The following is a 20827-nucleotide window of genomic DNA, read 5'->3' on the forward strand; positions in this document are numbered from 1 at the left end:
TCACAAATTAAGTTATGATGTTCTAACCAAGAATGGCAAATCTGGCGTTTCTGAAAGATTACCAACGGCATTTCATGTTTTATGTAACAATAAGGAGCATTCAGGAAAGCTATCTGAAACGAGGTCATTTCCTGAACACAAGTTTGACACAATTTACTAGGGGGCCTGGGGTATTCCTGACATATGCATCAAGGTGTAGAGAACCAGTGAAGACTCATCAGGCTAACTGGATGCTGGCACATGTGGGAATGAATGACAGCACCAGAAGAAACTTGGGATCTCTAGTCACACTGAGGTTCTGAATAGGAAAAAGACAGACATGAGAGCACAGGTGTCGTTTTCATTTCTTCTTCTCGTTTAATCTTACAACTTTAGAAGCTAAAAAAAAAAAAGCTATAACCTGGCTACTAACAATAGTGTTGAAACAGGACTTGTATTTCTGGTTGGTGGATTAGAGTAACTGTAAAAATGGGCTCCTGGATTTTTATGTACATTTTATTAAGAATGTGTCTCACAGGAAAATAAAATTGAGGTGCATTACTTAAAACTAGGGTTGGCTTAAACGAAATCATTTATTTCTCCTTCCAATAAACATATGTAGAAGTGACAATCCTGCTCTACAGAAACTTCTGGGAGTTTCCAGGCTCAATTCAGCTCACTTTTCCACAATTACCTGTTCTCATAATCTAAAGTAGAATCCCTCTTCCAGCAAAAGGATGGAATAAAAGAAGAAAAAGTGGGTACAAAGAGCTCCTGCTGGTTACCTCTTATGGGAGATTTCTGAAAGTTGCTATGGGACCTATCCCATGTCACATCAGCTAGAACTTGGTCACATGGCCACACTGAACTGCAAGGGAGACTGGGAAATATAATGTTTATTTTGTGCAGCTAGCTAAAAGTTCTATTGCTGTGGAGTAAGAGAATGGAAATTGGGGATCAATTAATAGTCTTTGCTCAGAAAATTGAGAAGAAAAATGCCTGTGTATGGTTTAATGAAAGAATGAATGACATTGTGTTGTCATAGCTTGAAGATTTAAGGATTGCAGATATGACGAAGAGAATAGAAAGCCCAGGATACCTCATGGGAAAAGGGGCAGGATCAAAACGTATAACTTCAAATGGTATAGAAAAGCATAGGGTTCAATGGTTAATAGTAGATGGAAAAGAAATACACTGTATATTAGAGATGAAGACAACTTCAAATTTTCCAATAACAAATAAATTAAAGGGAATACTTTGGGTGTCATAATTTTCTAATATACTCATATATCATTTATTTATGACTTATTCCCTGTCAATTTACACACAGAATTTGAGGTGGCTGGATTATAACTTAAAAAATTGTGCTACTCAGGAATACTAAATATTAGACAGAAACATACAGTTCCAAACTTCAGTGAAAAACTGAGTTGCGTGACGACAAAACATAGATGTGATTTACTCACATGAATAAAGTCTTGGGCATTTTGCAACCTCAATATAAGTCACAATTTACTAAAAAATTTCACTTACTCCTTCTCAAGAAATTATATGTGTACTACCTAGAAGTTTCTTAGGTGCTTGGGAGATTAATTTAACTAAAGGCATAAAAGAATCTTTTCCAACTTCTATATAGTTTTTTAAAAAATCAATTTTATATTTTTCCATTTTAGAAAAGGATACTTTGCCTCCACAGTTTTATCAAATATGAATGCTTGGCACTTAGAGAGATGAGATAAATTTGCTCATGACCTAGTTTATTTATCTATCCTTTAATTATTTAATCAAATCATGATTGCTTTTACTATTAAATAAATAGGTTCATTCATTGTCATATGCTGTTAAATGTATAACCTTAACAGGGTGTTGGCTAACAATAAAAAGCATAAAGGTCACTGACTTAAACATAAGTTAAGAAATATAAAATTAACTCCACAATTCATGTTTAGATACTCTTCTCCAGGTCAGTAAAGCACCTGTGCTTAGAATGGGGTTTGGCAATAGTAAATACTTGATAAATATTTGTTAAATAATTTTGTATGTTGCAGAAAATATTGTGACAATCATACTGAAATTAACTTTATTTGGGGGTATAATAATTCTATACGCTTGCAATAGTTCATTTTTGAAGCACTATTGGCAATATAACTTGAAAAGAAAATTAAAATAGAGATTAGCAAATATTTAACATATAAAATATACCATTAAGCCAGTTTCATGACTTTTAAATGCACTAACTTTTAAAAATAATTTGATAATTTTTTTTACTTGTAAGAATTCCTAAGAATGTATAATATCTACAGAAAAATTTATAGCTAATGGTAAATTCAATGAGTTCCTTTAGGCCAAATTATTTCAAAAGAACATTTATACAAAATTTTGAAATACTTAAAAATATTGTAGCTAATGAGAAATATGCATGTATTTTAATGTTTGATCTGTGTAGGGTGGTCTCAGGAATTAATAATACCTAGGGTCTATGAAGATCTTAAAACGGCCCTGATTAAGAAAAAAATCTGGAAAGTAGATTTCTGTCATTGAAAAGGAAGAGAAAAACTGAAGATGTCCAAGATAGCTAGGAGGAGATAGAATCAACAGTCTACTGTTCTTTGAGGTCAATTCTTATGAACTTAAAATAGCAAACACACACACACACGCACATGCACACAATAATAACTGAAGCAATTACATGCAGGATATGTAAAAAATATAACACTGAGATACAGGATTTTAATATGTCAAAAATACAGCACATATTTAGAAAAACTCTTTGCTACCCTTGTAATTGTGTCAGTGTACAAATATCATAGCAGTATACATACATATCTTAGCCCTGTGCTTTAATTAAAGCCACACTAACATTAAACTAGTAACCAAGCTGATCAAACATGAGATGTTTTACATAGTTTACTATTTACTTACATAATTTAATTACCATTTGCAACTTGATACTTTTAAATATCATTAGGAAATTCTCCAGACATTTTGGAGCACATCGAGCATTTCTGCATGCATGTGTCATGAAGTTTTAATTTATAAGCCATGTATAATAGAGAGTTACATAAAGTAGCCAAAGACATTCGGTGCACAGATATAAGGGTACAGCTAACAAAGTACAGTCAAACTGCAACTAAACAGACAAGACGAATAGAATTAAATTAGAAAAGCTGTTTTCAAACTTTTTAGTCTTGAGACCTTTTAAAACTCTCAAAAGCTATCGAGGAGATTTTTTTTTTTTTTTTTTAATCCTCACCCGAGGACATTTTTTCTATTTGTACAGATAGAGTGGGAGAGATAGAGAGAGAGAGAGAGAAACATCGACGTGAAAGGGACACATCGAGTGGCTGCCACCCGCACGACCAACCAGGGCCAGGGACAAACTGCAACCAAGGTACACGCCCTTAGTGGGAACCGAACCCGGGTCTCTCCGGACCTCAGGCCAACGCTCTAACCACTAAGCCAAACCGGCCAGGGCTCGAGGAGCTTTTTAAATATGCATTATAATTATTGCTTTTTTCTGTATTAGAAATTTAAAGTGAAACATTTAAAAATGTTTATGTGTTAACTTATTTAAAAATCACAATAATAACATACATAGGTCAGTGTGAACATTAATGGATATTAGCATAGGAAGAAACCTGGGTTTACCAAGTTCCTGTCATTTTCTCTTCTCATCTACATAGCAGACCCAATTAATTCCCAAAACACAATTTATATCCTGACATTTCTCAAATTTCAAACCCTTAATGCCTCCTCATTGTCTACAAACAACACTTAAAATTCCTTAAATTGACAGTAAAGGCCCTCAGCAATCTAGTCTTTACTCCATTCCACCTTCTATTACCTAGAGACACTCCCTACCCCAGCCAGCTGTAGTTTCACTCTTCTGAACATGACTTGGTATCTTTGCCTCCGTGGTCTTACATATACTTTTCCAATTAGCATGGTGTTTCCATTTCACCTTTTTCAGCCTTATCCGTCCTTCAAGATCTTACTTAAGCTTTGTCTGTTCCTCAGATCCTCCCTTCATCACCTAGGATACATGACACTCTTCTGAATTTATATTGAAGTGATTTTCCATCCTATGCATTTTAGCAATTGGCATATACTTGTGGGTATCATTCATTTTCTTTTTCTTTAGCAAAAGAAAATTCTAATTGAATTTTTATATATATTTTATTCATGTTCAGATAGTTTGATGACATCACAATTAAAGTAATCAGATGAAGTTTCTAAAATATTACTGGATCTCAGTGATTTTTCATCTCAATGCACCTGAGAGATACCACACACGTACAAGTGTGGTAGTGGTCTGTATATAGAATATTTGTATTTCCTACACTTCCCAAGGTGTGTTTGCTTTATCACCTTACTCCTCATAACTGTGCATATTTCACAAAGGAAAGTCATCAACTTGGTAGGCAGATGTTAATCCATCACTGAAGACATTATTAATAATAAACCTCACATGTACTACGTATTTGGGACTTCTGGATTGTATGATAAGAGTATGTTCAGTGTTCAGTAAGAAACTGCCAAACTGTCTTCCAAAGTGTTGGTACCATTTGCATTCCTACTAACAATGAATGCAAGTTCCTGCTGCTCTGCATCCTTGTCTGCCTCTGGTGTTGTCAGTGTTTTAGCTTTTAGTCATTCTAATAGCTGTGCAGTAGTATCTTGTAATTGTTTTAATTTGCAATCCCCTAATACAGTGGTTCTCAACCTTCCTAATGCCATGACCCTTTAATACAGTTCCTCATGTTGGGGTGACCCCCAACCATAAAATTATTTTTGTTGCTACTTCATAACTGTAATTTTACTACTGTTATGTCTTAGGCAACCCCTGTGAAAGGGTTGTTTGACCCCCAAAGGGGTCGCAACCCACAGGTTGAGAACCGCTGCCCTAATGGCTTATGATGTTGAGCAGATTTTCATATGCTTATTTGCCATCTAATGCTCTTGTGTATCTTCTTTCAGGAGCATCGTTTCAGATCTTTTGCCCATATTTTAAAATTAGGTTGCTTGTTTTCTTACTGTTAAGTTTTAAGAGCTTTTTGTCTTTGATATACTGGATGTATTTTTTGTACATATGTATGTATTTGTACATACTTCAATGGAATAATGAATGGTATCCTTAGCCCTAAATGTAGTGTAAACATACAATGGTTAAGATTTCCCACTCAACAATCTAGGCTTGACAGAAAATCATAAAAGTCATTCAACATTAAAAATGTTTTTTTTCCCCTTTGTTGACACCAATTCTTAGTTTTAATGTGCCCAAGAAAGTATATTTAAAATGGTCAAGGACAACAAAATTGACACAGAGACATAGAGGTGGGATACAGACTGACAAACTTCAGAGGAGGGGGAGTTGAGGGGAAGAGATAAACCACAGAACTTATATGCATGTTTGCATAACCAATGAAAATAGATGACAAAGCTGGGGATGGGGTGGGGGGAATGGGAAGGAAGGTGTCAATGGGGGAAAAAGGAGAAACATCTGTAACAAAAAGAAATTAATAAAAATAATTAAAAAAATAAATAAATAAAATGGTCAAGGACACATTTAAATGTTCTGATTGGCCTAATAACCATTAAACCATTGCCTCCACTTATTTCAACTTTAAAATAATGTTTAGTTATCATGCTAGCACATATATATTAATAGATGTCCCCTCCAAACTTTTAAACATAAGGCTTAAAAGATTCAGAGAAAAGAAATATTCAAGGAACTGGGATGGGGGAGCAGTGAATTTCTGTGCAATGAAACATGAAAAATATTTTTTCTGCGATCAGTTCATGAAAAGACACGGAGGAACCATTAGTGTGCATAACTAAGAGAAAGACGCCAATCTAAAAAGTTGCCTGCTGTACGAGTCCAACTAGGTAACATTCTGGAAAAGGGAAACTATGGAGACAGTAAAAGATCAGTGAATCTGTAGGAGCATCACTTCTCCATTCTGCAGTTGAACAAAAAAATGGTCACTACAGTTTCTTCATTCTTGGATTTTCTTGAATAAAAGAGGGCACAGTACATGTGGAAGGACAGACTAGAAAGGCAGTGTTGATAAGGTACTGATTCTGCCAACATTACTTAATGCTCTCCTAAGCATTCGACTTTTAAATCTCTTGATTTCCTAGTGGAAGATGTTGTTTAAATACATTAAACAATTAAGAACCCTCCTGAATCAGGAACCTTACCATTTTCAAGTCTGTTTCAATACCAGTTAAAGGTAGAATCTTAAAAGACTGAGCATCTCCCATCCAAGTACTAACCAGGCCCGAACCTGCTTAGCTTCCGAGATAAAAGACTGAGCATCTTCTCATATACTTATTGCTATCCACGTATCTACTTTGATAAGGCATATGTTCAAATATTTTGCTCACTTTTGAAGTGCACTGTTAAAAATCTAAAGATATTTTTGTATCATTAACCCTGATATGTGGCAGGATACGATTAGCAATGTTCATCACTTATTAAGCATCAGAATGCAACAAAAATAAGATGGGCAATAGACAGGCAGGGGATAGAGAGAAAAAGCGTTTAGAGGTAGGACAATATGAACATATTGTCATGACTGGACATATCATAATTAACAATACCTCTAGATAGTGTGGACAACTGGTCTATAAAGGAAAAGCCAGCAAACATTACAGATTCCATTCTCTAATTACAATTGAGCATGAAAGATACCCTAAGCCTATTCATTAGTACTCTTGTTTTTATCTAAGAAAAAATGTAATATTGAATGAAGGAAGGAAAAGCAGGAGTAAATGGACTTGAAAATAAGGAAAATATTTGACTTTATATAATTTTGCAGTGGTGAGATCTTTAGAAACCAACTACTCCATACATCCTTAAATAGATACATTTACTCAATTTTGAATGCAATGCAAATATGTTAAATCACTTCATTTCTTCAGTATTAATTTATTGTATTAGTACAAATTTAACTGAATCGGATTTTGTGGCAGAGTAAATGATTACCTTCACTGTTCCTTTAATGAACACAAGAAGAGCTAGCTACCAGTCACAGTGCTCCCGGAGCGCAGGGGTTGTCTCCGACTGACCTGCACAGAGCTGGCTCCCAGTGACCACGTGTGAAACGCTGCCCGATTGCATAAGCATTTGTGTGTTTGTAAACAATTGCTAAGGTTTCCCTCAGCCTCTTCTTCAGTGCTGTTTTCCAAAAAGTGTTTTTCAATTCAAGTTTATCTACAGATGCGTTTGCTGCTTATATTAGATTCTAACTTCTGGAATTCAGAAACCAGGGCCATTTTTCTGAATTTGTATCCTAAAATTACAGCACAGTATTATGTGTTCAGGCAATGCTCCATAAATACTTAAGAAGATTAATATCCACTCCTTTGAATTTTCTTCACTGAGCCCAGTTTCTAGATGAGCAGCTGTAGGACGCTCAAGTGGATGCGCCCTGACAGGTGCCAAGCACAGGAGACTGGAGAACGGCTTCTATCTGTAGCACATACGCGAGACATAACAAATATCAGCCAGGCTACATGAATCCCGATGAACAGGGTAACCATTTTATTCTCCAGATAAGAAAACTGAAGCAAAAAAGATTAAGTAAGGGGATGAAGTGAAGGCATGGAACAAAACATCAGATTTTCCTTTAGTTAGATGAACATTTTAGAAAATAGTTTTTGGAGTCTCAATTTATGCAGATAATTTTGACTTGGAATTTTCTTTGTATTGTGTGAGGCACAGGGAAGAGAATGTCTCATGTTTGCATCTTCATGTTGAAAGTTTAATTAACAATAATAGCATAAAAAGTTCACTAAATTTTTAATTCCCAAATTAGCTTTAAAAATTTCTTGAGCCCTGGCCGGTTTGGCTCAGCAGTTAGGGCGTCAGCCTGTGGTCCAGAGAGACCCAGGTTCGGTTCCCGCTAAGGGCACAGACCTCATTTGCAGTTTGTCCCCGGCCCTGGTTGGGTGGTGTGGGTGGCAACCACTGGATGTGTCCCTTTCATGTCGATATTTCTCTCTCTCTCTCTTCCACTCTATCCGAACAAAGTATCAAAAAATGTCCTCAGGTGAGGATAAAAAAAAAAAAATTTTCTTGAGCCCAGCCTGTGTGGCTCAGTGGACTGAGCATCGTTTCATGGACTGAGAGGTGAGGTTCCGGTTTGATTCCTGGTCAGGGCACATGCCCAGATTGTGAACTCGATCCCCAGTGCAGGGTGTGCAGGAGCCAGCCAGTTCATGTTTCTATCTCTCTCTCCCTTCCTCTCTCAAAAAATCAATAAAAGCATATTTAAAAATTAAAAATAATTTTTTTTGAGTTTTACTATATTTATTATGAGTCACTAAAATACAGCACTTAAGGAAAAGATGCATAATAAAAGATAATAGGTTAACATTCTTGTGGAAACTATATGTTTTATAAAATAAATTTCAACAAAGATTAAACAATTACTTAGAAAGGTATACATTTATAAAATAACATATGAGTAGGAATCATAATTTGGTTTCAAATCATCTTTTCATGTATCAAAAAACTAACTACAGTGATACCTCAGTTCTCGAACGCCTCGGTTTTCGACCAAATCGGTATTCGACCAGGAGATTCGAGAAACTTTTGTCTCGGAATCCGAACAAATATTTGGAACTCGAACTTCCGAGATGAGCCGAGTTGAGCCGAATGGCGTTCATTCGGCCCAGCACGCCTTGCTTGCGTCATCAGTGTGAGTGCAGAGAGAGAGTCACGCTTTGTGGAGTCACGCTTTCCTATTGGGTTCATTGCTTCGGTTCTCGAACAATTCGGTTCTCGACCGTCCTCCTGGAACGAATTATGTTCGAGAACCGAGGTATCACTGTATTAATCTTTTTTGAAGTTTAGGTCCTGTTTACCATCATTTACTATTGTTTAAGTGGATTTTTTATTTAATTTAGTATCTTCAAGAGATATTCTATTAGCAATAATTTGTAAGATACAGTTTAAGTAGAAAAGTAAAGATGTTAGCATATCGCCCTGGCCAGTTTGGCTCAGCGGTTAGAGCGTCGGCCTGTGGTCCAGAGAGACCAGGGTTCGGTTCCCGCTAAAGGCACATACCTCGGTTGCAGTTTGTCCCTGGCCCTGATTGTGTTGTGCGGGATGTGTTCCTTTCAACGTCCATGTTCTCTCTCTCTCTCTCTCTCTCTCTCTCTCTCTCTCTCTCTCTCTCTCTCTCCCCCCCTCCCTCCCACTCTATCTGAACAAAAAATGGAAAGATGTCCTCAGATGAGGATTAAAAAAAAAAAAGATGTTAGTGTATGATATACTTTTATAGTATTATATAATGATTAAGAGCTAGACCATCTGGGTTCAAATTCCACTTCTGCCACTCACCAGCTGAGAGAATTTGGGCAAATTACTAAGCCTGAGCTTCTTGATCTGTAAACTGGGGATAACAAGAGTACATGCCTCATAGTTTTGGTGATAAGTAGATGTGTTAAGGCATAAGCAAGCACTGCAATAATTAGCATGAGGTATAAGTTCATTAAACCTTAGCTATTAATGTTACTGTTATTATTCTTGTACATTAGAAATGTAATTCTAGAGAAGAAAAAGCTAAATCCAAATATGTAACTATTTCATTGAATCCAGATAAGTATATTTTTCTACAAAATGAAAAATCAATAGTTTGTACATATTTAATATGAACTAGTAATCTAGTGTTTGTGTGTATCTGCTAAGTAAATAATCACAATAATCTTAACTTCCAATTGAAACAGCAATAAAGACAAATGGTCATTCTTGCATAATCTGCAAAGTTGAATGAATAATTGACATATCTTTCTGTGATTCCTTGCAGATATTATGGAAATCAGGACAGTGGAGGTTGGAATTGTGGCAATCAAAGGGGTGGAAAGTGAATATTTTCTTGCAATGAACAAAGAAGGAAAACTCTATGCAAAGGTATTAATAATCGATAGCTTAGCTTTAATTTTTCAAACATCTTCCCTTTCTGAAAAGTAAAAATAGAATTTATTTATCTTTAACCATGCAATTTAATGATTTCATTATAATATTTTATATTCAAGCATTGAGAAAAGTGTTTTCTGTGTGACTTTGGACAAATTACTTAGCTCTCTGGACTTTGGTTTCTTCAACTGCACAATGAGTTTAACTAACCTCTAAGGATTCTTCTAGCTCTAACATTCCATGTGCATTTTAGATACTTGAAATCTAAAATTTCCATTTGTCAGTATTAAAGCTCCATTTGTTAAAGTTCACTCAATTTTCACATTGCTGACATGAAAATTCTTGGGGAAAAAAATTCAGAAGTTTGTTTATCAACATCAATCCCAAAAGCATGGGCTTTGAACTACAAGCATTCCCATTGTTCCTACTTATTACAATGTGAACTGTGTAACAGTTCATCCCACAGTGAAAAAGTACAATTGACTTTCCTTTGTAGTCCCATAGAACAGGCTAGTTACATAAAAATACAGGTTTAACTGAATGAATGAATGAATGAATGAATGATCAGATGGATGAACAAATAAATTAACTTTATTTTCTATCACTATTGTGGGCAGTATAGTAGTAAATGAAGAAAGGTTGTGAAATATGTCTTTCAGCGGAGGGGGGCAGAGCTCTGCTAATTATATATCAATCTCAGTGGTTAGGGAATGAGTGACTTGGGCAGAGTTATATGCAAGTTGCTAATAAGGAGGAAATAGCTCTTAATATTAAAGAATAGAAGCACTGACTGACAAAAGCTACATGTTTGAAATGATGTTGCTTAATTAAATGTGTATCATTTAATCTTTAAAAAAAATTTAAGATGTCTTATTTTCTTGCAGATATGCTAACCTATATCTAATAAACTTCATTATACCACTCAAAAAAGTCATGTTTTAATTCTACCAAATATTACTGCTTACTCTTTGTTTAATTGAGCCCCTCTAAAAGTCATGTGGATAATGTTGTTTGTTTGTTGTTTTAACAGAAAGAATGCAATGAAGATTGCAACTTCAAAGAATTAATTCTGGAAAACCACTACAACACGTATGCATCAGCTAAATGGACACACAGTGGAGGAGAAATGTTTGTTGCCTTAAACCAAAAAGGGGTTCCTGTAAGAGGGAAAAAAACGAAGAAAGAACAAAAAACAGCTCACTTTCTTCCTATGGCAATAACCTAATTATATATGGTCTATAAGAAACCAGTTCCAGCAGGGAGATTTCTTTAAGTGGACTGTTTTCTTTTCTTTTCTTTCCTATTCTTTTTAAGTAACCAAGAAAGGCTGGAAAACTACTGAAAAACTGATCAAGCTGGACTTGCGCATTTATGTTTATTTTAAGAGACTGCATTAAAGAAAGATTTGAAAAATAAACACAAAAATCAGATTTAGTAACTAAAAGTTGTAAAAAATTGTAAAACTGGTTGTACAATCATGATGTTAGTAATAGTAAAGTTTTTTTCTTAAATTAATTTACCCTTAAGAGTAATGATTTGATTATCTGATAATGATTATTTAAATATTCTTTTCTGCTTATTAAATGGCTGCTATAATAATAATAATGCAGATGATGTTATATAAGATAAGTCAGACCTACAGGCTGCTGGAATGATTTGTCAGATAATCAAGCCAATGCTAACTATGGAAGATGAGCAGTAGTTGAAATGCTTTCTAGTGAAACATTATAATTCACTTAATCTCTAATCAGAAAAGAAGGAATATTTTCAAAGATTGTATTATGGAATTGAATCAAATAGGTGGTTTTACAAAAGTATATTATTAGAACACTTTTGTGCCTATTAACAGGAACAAATTCCTAATGCTGCTCAAATTGAAAGGGTATTGCTATAAGGATGTCTTCAAAAATCTTGTATATAAAATAGCAACAATGATAATAATATTGTACTTCATCTCACTTGCCACAAAATAACATTTTATAATCCCTAAACGTTAAAATTCAAGTAATATAATCTATCTTTTGTATAATTCATATTCAGGAATATGGCTTTTAATAATGTTTTCCCCACAAATAATCATGCTTCTTTTTTTTTTTTTCCTCAGTGGTTACAGCATTAAACTCTACTTTAAGTTGTATATGAACTTTATTGTTTTGTTATTTAAGTTTATGTTATTTATAAAAAACAACCTTAATAAGCTGTATCTGTTTCATATGCTTTTAATTCTAAAGCAATAACTGAATCGGCTGGCTCAAGTGCAAGCTCCCGCCCCTGGTGACCAACACCAGGTCCAGCACACAGCCCCGGGCCAGCAGATCCTGGACGACAGACAAGAATGACAGTCTGCAGCTTTCTCACAATAGATGTCTTACAGGGAGCAATCCAAAAATGTGAAATATGCTTTGCCACATACTCTTGTCAATTAAGCTGACTCATATTAAGTTAAAACAACTTAACAGAAATTTAAAGTTGGACTATATTTGAGTTGTTCAATAGAAAAATACCATATTTTAAAAACATACATATTTAAAGTTAGTAATTTTTCGAATCTCTAGAAATATAGACATTCAAGTATGGTAGCACTAAAAGTTGTTTTCCTACTAGACAGCAAGAGCACAGGGCCCAAAATAGGGTATTGAGGACCAGCATATCAGAAAGGCTTGCGATCAGGCTACAGATAATGAGCTGATCAGGAAAATAAATGTCCACTCATAATTCTTCCATTGGCAGATCATGGTAGCATTTTATATATTCATTAATAGAAGGTCAGAATTTATCTAAATTATACTATTGGCATGCTCACCTTGGTATTTTTAGTTTGAAAATATTTGTCATTCAATTTCTTTTGTTCTATGCAAATATTATCTGGTAATACATTTATGGATGAGAGTTAGATGAAATGGCTAAGTCAACAGAAACAACAGGTCCAAATGATTTTCTTGTGTCTCACCCATATTATCAGGCTGCAGGGAGCTGGAAAGAACTGCCCTTCCCCAGATATACTCTGGGGAGATGCCATGAATGATCTTTTTAACTGTTATCTGACTCAAAGGCCTTACCAGCCTAGGTCTAGATTTCTGACTGAAGTATTGTGAACATGTGAGGGCAGAGGAGGACCTATGTTTTTCATATTTATCTCCTTAGTACCTAGCAGAATGTCTGCCATAATCAACTTTTATATGAATTGATTCAATGTTTGAATATCAAAGAAAATTCATAATGAAACTAATTTACTTCATCTTTAAAAGTTAGGGTGATGCTGATGCTGTTCCAGGAACCACACTTTGAGAACCATGGAACTATGTACAGCAAAGGCTGGCGATCCTTTTCTATAAAGGCCCAGATGATATATATTAGGTTCTGCAGACCACACAGACTGTGTCACAGCTGTGGCCTGACAGCCACATACAATAAATCAGTGGATGGGCATGGTTGTGTTACAATACAATGTTATTCATGGACATTAACATTTAAAAAAAGAATTTAGGGTGACACATGATTATATGGAAATGTAAGCAGAAATATTATATATACATATAACATATAAGCTTGTTAGGGCAAATATTCTTTGTCTATGAAATTATAGTTATGATCAAATTACACAGCAATGCTCAATTAAGTAAACCAATATTTAGCGGTAATTCCAATCTGCTAGTGTTTCTGGAAACACTTACTTTTAATTGTCCCCTCCTCTGTACATTCATCATGTACATTTTAGAATATCTGCACTAGTTGCATATGTTTAGAATTCTAGAATCTTAAAACTGCAAGGGGCCTTAGTCCCTCCTATTCATCTGTAGACCAAGAAATGAAGATTGTGATATATCCAAAGTCACACACCTGGTCAGGTAGAGAGCTGTCACAAGAGTCTAGGGCACTTAGCATGTGCTTCCTACTCATAGGCTGATTATTAGCTAGTGGTCTCATTAAGAAAAATTCTATTGAGAGATGATATTTATTTACATTGGCATGCAAAGATGACTTATGTTTTGACAACTCATTTCATATACAGTCGATTAGTCTATGCTGTGATGATCTTACTCAAAAGGATGAAAGAAATGATGCAATTTCTAATCCTGATTCCTATTCAACTCTTACATGTACCCCTTTATTTGCAAATGGAGAGTGTTGTGCAAAATAGCCTTAGAAATAGAGTGACCTTTTCTTAAAATGGCCTTTGAGAGAGAATATTGCTTAAATATATAGGTTTCCAATAATTAGGAAGGAAAAAATTAAAAAAATAGAAATTGTTAGCAAAATAAGTTAATCAAGAAGGTACTTTCAGTGTAGATAGTGAACTAAAACATTTTCACATAAAAAAGCCACAATATAAATTATCAGCCTTTGAGTTGGCTATACATTAAACTTGATAGAAGAGAAGAGATATGGAGATGAATTCTTAGTTTCCATCTCTTTGAGTTTGTACTTCTGGTTCTCTAGAGTGACAAAGAACACACAGATGGACTATGGGGCCAAGTATAGTAAATGCAATGGTATAACCACAAATACCCTAAATCAGTACCTCTCACAATCTTCTACTGAAATATCAATAATAGAGGTAGAGAATGAGAGTCTAAGGTCACCCACCAAGGACACTACTTAAAAAAAATCTTCTTTCTCTTAAGATTCACGTAATTTTTGCATTTTATTCCACAATACATTTGTGTTTGTTTTAATATTAAATTGACACCAGTGAGTAAAAGTGATGCATCAGAAAGATGTACACATTTACAATGTGGCTTCATTTATACCACCACCCTAGTGCCATATATTTGGGCATGAGTAAGAGACAAAGAGATCCTGCAGTCTCTGAGAGTCCAACTTTACACACAGATGACACACAGCTAAAGAAAACCAAAATGTTATCTAAAGTTCACTATGAACGAGAGTGATATTAAAAATATGTAATGACCTGCCTGAGTGGTTACTGGTCAATCAGAATATACCACAGATCTATCAGAATAGATGCAGGCCACTGTGACTAACTTGTGGGGACCAGATGACTATCAGCCTCAACCATTTCCATGATCACCCCAAAACAGAGTTTTTAGAAACTATGTATTAATTGGCCTCCGTGGTTAGAGTTCATAATGCATTATCTTAATATGAAATAGTTTATTAAAACTTTATGTCTAACTCAACATGGTCGTCAGGCTACTCTATTTACTTCCATATTTATTCAACGAAACTGCTGCTTTCGGTGAAGGTGATGTTCCTTTAGGCTCACATGTGCTCCCACTTATCCTCTGACTTTGAATGGTTTATCAAAAAAATTTGAGTTGAAGAGACTTAACAGGAAGCAAAAAATAATAAAGTCCTAGTCTTTTCCCAACAATACCCGTATTTACTCTAACCTGAGAAGATGGCTCATGTTTTTTCTCTTTTACGTTCTGATTATTATGTGGCTTCAGTTTCTAAATCCTCATCATTAAATGTGTGAGAACCTACACAAACTAATTTTCTTACATATCATCAGAACTTATATTCTAATAATTAAAATGTGAGATGAATAATAACATTTAACTAAAATTTGACAGGCCTTGCTCTTGACTAATCCAGCCATGTCTCAGTTATCTAACTGCAGTAAACACCTTATCTTAAAAGTTAGTGGCTTAAATAGACAATACTTATTATCCAATAGTTTATGTGCTCTGGAACCTGGGCATTGTTTTGATGGGTGTTTCTAGTTAGAATCTCTAATAAGGCTGCAGTCAAGGTGTTGGCCAGGCCTGCAGTCATCTATTATTTTAATGCTCACCTTGCAGAGGGATTTGTCTTAGATCCTCACTGGTTGTTGGCCCAACACACCACTTCCTCACGATGTGGGCCTCCCCACAGCATGGCTTAAAACATGGCAGTTTGTTTCCCACAGAGCAAGGAATCAAAGAGAATGAGAGAGTATGCCCCAAATGGAAGCCACTATATTTTTATAGCCTAATCTTGAAAATAATGTTCCATCACTTCTGCCTATATTCAAGGAGAGGGAATTACACATAGGCGTAACTACTAGAAAGCAGAGCTCATTGGAGGCCATTTTAAAGGCTGCCTAACATAAGTCATGAACTGGATGGTTTTGAGGCCACTACCACAGATGGGATTCCTTAGTGCCCAATTACAGCAATTCATAGCTGTTGTGAGCCAATCAGCAGAAAAAGAAATAGGTATATTATATGTGGCGACATTCTTGATCCTTCCCTGAGGGATACTGTATGATTCATTCCCTGAGGGGTACTGTATGATCCATTCTCTGAGAAAAGGTTTGAACCACAGTTCTGAACTCCTATTAGCTGGGGCTGTGCCTCCTTAGAATCCTAATATAGCTGAAAAACTAGCAATATTACTTTGCCTCCAAATGAAGGAAATGACCCTGTCTTCAGAGCCAACCTGAAGATAATCCTCCCCTCCACTGTTCTACTTCAAGAGAGTAAGATCATAGATGACAGTTGAAATTCCTTGAGCCATGGAGAGTTTGGATGGTGGAGGTAGTCAATCACAAGTTGCCCAAGACCATCTGAGGATAAAAAGACTCCCAAAGACTTGAAAAACAATTGATTTTATTGCTAGATGTACACTGGAATTATCTGGGATTTAAAAAAAAAAAGATTCTAAGGCACCACCCCAGGCCAGTTGCATCAGTGTATCTGGGGTGGGGCCCAGGCAATGGTATTTTTTATTTTTATTTTTATTTTTTTTTATCCTCACCCGAGGACACCTTTCCACCTCTTGTACAGATAGAGTGGGAGGGAGAGAGAGGAAGGGAGAGAGAGAGAAACATCGACGTGAAGGGACACATCGAGTGGCTGCCACCTGCACGACCAACCAGGGCCGGGGACAAACCGCAACCGAAGTATGTGCCCTTAGCGGGAACCGAACCCAGGTCTCTCCGGACCGCAGGCCGACGCTCTAACCGCTGAGCCAAACTGGCCAGGGCGGCAATGGTATTTTTTAAAGCTCCTCAGGAAATTCTACTGTGCCTATGCATTTGAGAGCCAATTAGCTAAATGAGGCAGGCAGGGGGTAATCTCTTTAGGAACTATACCTGGTTCTTCACCTTTGTGTCTTCCTTAAACACCCTGATAAGACTTATATTTCTTCCCATCCAATTCTATGCTTGCAAATGCGATTTAGAAGTCTTCATGACTTTGGCTCCCTAGTTTTCCCAGATGTGTCTGCATTTTTGCTATTTACAATTGAGGCTAAAAGGAAATCCGAACACTAGAAAGGGTGCATTGGAACAGTTATGGAGTATAAAGTGCACAAAGGGTATGTGCCCCTTCACTCCTCCATAGTTAATTCTCAAACAGAGCAGCCAGTGTGATTTTGTTAAATTCTATTTCAGATAATGCAATAATTGTGTTTAAAACTGTAGTTGTTTTCCACATTACTCAGAATAGAAGCCAAAGTTCTTAGAGTGGCTTATAGAAAGACAATAAACAAAGTGATTAAAAACTTGTATGTTATATCAGGCATGGGAAGACACCAGGAAAAAAGTAATACAAACACAGAGCTATGTACTTAGATTGTTGGTAGATATTGAATTCTCAGTCCATTTTATAGAAACCAAACAGGGCACTGTAGATAATATTTAATGGGTATGACAATTATTAAAATTATACTCAGAGGAAAGGCCATAGCCCTGTATTAGAAATTGACAAATGAATATATATGATGTTTGAAATAAAATAAATAAGGCATGTATATATCAATTTAATGATTCCCCACTTTAATAAAAATTTTCTATTAATCAACCAATTAATGAACCTGAGTAGGCTAGATGACAGGGCTTCTAATTTTCTATTTTTATTAAATAGATCTATGGTTGGTTATTTTGGTTGTTTGAATTTTTTCACTAACAAACTTTTCTGGACATGCTTATTTACATTTCTGATTTTTCCTTAAAATGATTATAGGAAATAGAATTATTGGACCAAAAAATTTCTTTAAAAATGCAAATTGAAAACTGACTTTTCAGAAAGCTTTTTCAGATATATATTCAAACCAACAGTACTTGGGAGTGCATAAATATTTTCTCTAATAGTTTTACTCAAAATTTGGCCAGCTTTTATTCTTCTCTACATCCCTTTGACTATCAGGTATCACCAAAACCCACCTAGTTTATTCTTTCTCAACATCTCAGATGCATCTTTCTTGGTCCTTCTACAACTTCATTACCTATGTCTAGAGTATAGCAATAGTTCCCTAATCATTCTTCTGTCTCAACTTCCTCCTCATCTCAGATGCTACCTAATTCCTTCATCTTCCTAAAATATGACAGTGACTATGTCAGTTGCCAGTTGAAGAACCGATGTTGGCTCCTTACTTCCTATTGGATTTAAATTCCTTAAATAGCATCCAAAGCTGCCAAACCATTGGCTCTACCTTACCTGTCCAAACTTCTCACTGCTGAACACATACCTTAAAGTTTCCTTAGTCCCTTGTGTTTATCTCATCACTAGACCATACATTTTGTAAAGAAAAGGATCTTATCTGTTTTGTTCACTTACATATCCCAAAGCACCTTTAACAGTGTCTGGCACAGAGTAAGCCTGCGGTAAATATTCAGTGAACAAATGAATAATCCAATTCTATCTCAGTAACAGAATAATGAGCATACCTCATTGCAAAACATTATGTCAGTGTTGAAGTAAATGTAGTTGCTGCAAATGTTTTGTTCAAACTAGTGACTCGCTCAGAAGTATTCTAATTCTTGTTATTCACTTCTTCTCATGACATTTCCATATCACTCGATAGAGTATATTAATACATTTTATAATAAAATAAAAAACCATTGCTTTTTTATGCTGTCCAGCACCTCTGACAACTGTCACCAATCAATGACCAACATATTTGGGGCGGAGATTTGCAGGTCACCTTATGGCAGACCATGAAAAATTATCTTATCTTGAAAGCTAAATTAGTAATTAGAAAGTTGCTTGGTAAGCATGACATCAAAGCAAAGAGAGGTAAATGGTTTTAAAACATGTAATAACCAAATTATGAAACCTAATTCACAATCATCAAATCTGGATAGTTCTGTAAAAACACTGCCAGTGACTGTTTCTTTGGGCTACCTCTATTTTGTGCTACATGTTGTTTACCCAACTTGTGTTCATATCATCTTTCTCCATACAGTATAAAATACAACCAACAACAATACAAAAATACAACTTACTAAATTACATTGGGAATTTATATCTCTGGCCATCTTATTAGTGTCTTAGGAGTTTCCTCATTCTAGCCATGCAAATTTCTTGGTTTTCTTTCAATGATGTCTAATGAGAAGCACAATGTTGAAATTGTACTGGATTAATTTTCAGAGAGCTACCTTATGTCCAAGTTTTAAGGGTTATTTTTTAATTGTCTCTAAGCATTGGTGACAGAGAAGAGGTAGCAAATGACAGAGGTGCAAGTTAAAGTTTAACTAGCTCATACATCTGGCTAGTACTTTAAGTATTTCTGAAACATGCTATTTTCCGAGTGACAACTTGTACTTGTGTATGAGAAACTACTACCTTTCTTTTCTATTTTTATCTCCCCACAGCACCGTGTGCAGTAATTTGTACATAGGTACATAAAAGCTACATGTTAACTGATTATAAGGATTGTTAAAGGTGCTTGTTGTTTAAACTATAGGTTATTAAAAAATCATGGAGTATTTAATGTTTTAAGCTTAAAGTCCAGATAAAGAAGAAAAATTGGGTTTAAAAATTAGGGGAGAAGTATAGAAACATTTTTTTTATCCTCACCCGAGGACATTTTTCCATTTTTTGTTCAGATAGAGTGGGAGGGAGAGAGAGAAAGAGAGAGAGAGGGAGGGAGAGAGAGAGAGAGGGAGGGAGAGAGAGAGAGAGAGAGAGAGAGAGAGAGAGACATCAACATATTGAGTGGCTGCCATTCATACAACCCAGGGCCAGGGACAAACTGCAACCGAGATACGTGCCCTTAGTGGGAATCAAACCCGGGTCTCTCTGGACCGAAGGCCGACACTGTAACTGCTGAGCCAAACCGGCCAGGGCTAGAAATATTTTTTAAGTGATCTTTATCTGAGTTTGAAAGGTTATATGGTGTTATACCATAATAAGAGAAATAAATATTAAACCTTTAGTTTTGTAAATAATCTAACAATTCACCAGTTAAGGGAAGCTGGCTTGTAAATCCTGAGTGATTCCAGATACTGAATCTATAACTGCTTACATCCCAGTCCTAAAAAGGAGATATGCCACTCTGTGTGGAAGGCAAATTTTAACTATCTGCTGTCTGTTTACTTCATTACAAACAAAATCCTCTTATTTTAAAATTCTGGAGAAGGAGGGAGTCTGGGGGAAAGGGGGATTATCTGTAACAAAAATAAATTAATAAAAATTGAAAAAAATAAAATTCTGGAGAAAAGTTAACCTCACATGACAGTAAGCATCTCAAGTGTCAAGAAAAAAAAGTATGTTTTAAATATGTTTGGATTAGAAGAAGCAATTCTGAAATATCACTATACAAGGAGCATAAGCTATTTTATTCCTTGAAAGCCATATATGCACACAAGCTCGTATATACTCATGTTTTACTGCGGCTTTGCTCCTGACCTGCCTTGGCATTCCTACAGCACGCGAACTAAAGTATTAACACATGAAGGCAGAGAGAGGGAGAGAACTGTAGAGGGGCAAATACTCTAAAATAATAAATCTGAGCCACCAGTCTCTACTGCTAACTCCCCCTCAATAGTCAACAACCACTTTGGAAGATTATTCAGCTCCTATGGATATGAGTTATAGAGTCACAAATTTTAGAAAGGAGGAATATAAAAATAATTTATTCCAATCACCTCATTTTCTTTCAGGTGGAAAAATTAGGCTAAGCAGGGTTATATGATATGCTCAAGGACATTCAAGTCTTTTATGTGCAAGTTAAATATATCAGACTAGAGAAGAC

The 20827-nt window shown here is 35.5% G+C and overlaps 2 protein-coding genes across 2 annotated transcripts in view; one reads left to right on the plus strand and one right to left on the minus strand.

Annotated features, from left to right (window-relative positions):
- FGF7 (fibroblast growth factor 7) overlaps positions 1 to 12047 on the plus strand; it is a 63517-nt gene extending 51470 nt beyond the window's left edge. The window contains exons 3-4 of the mRNA XM_036255492.1: positions 9795 to 9898; positions 10935 to 12047. Of these exons, the coding sequence (XP_036111385.1) occupies positions 9795 to 9898; positions 10935 to 11129 (299 nt within the window). The 3' untranslated portion in view covers positions 11130 to 12047. The remainder of the gene's footprint in view (positions 1 to 9794; positions 9899 to 10934) is intronic.
- The window catches only part of FAM227B (family with sequence similarity 227 member B), a 234173-nt gene that overhangs the window by 144783 nt on the left and 68563 nt on the right, over positions 1 to 20827 (minus strand). The window lies entirely within an intron of this gene.

The sequence above is a fragment of the Molossus molossus genome, unplaced genomic scaffold, assembly GCF_014108415.1.
Source record: "Molossus molossus isolate mMolMol1 unplaced genomic scaffold, mMolMol1.p scaffold_m16_p_1, whole genome shotgun sequence".
NCBI classification, from domain to species: Eukaryota; Metazoa; Chordata; class Mammalia; order Chiroptera; family Molossidae; genus Molossus; species Molossus molossus.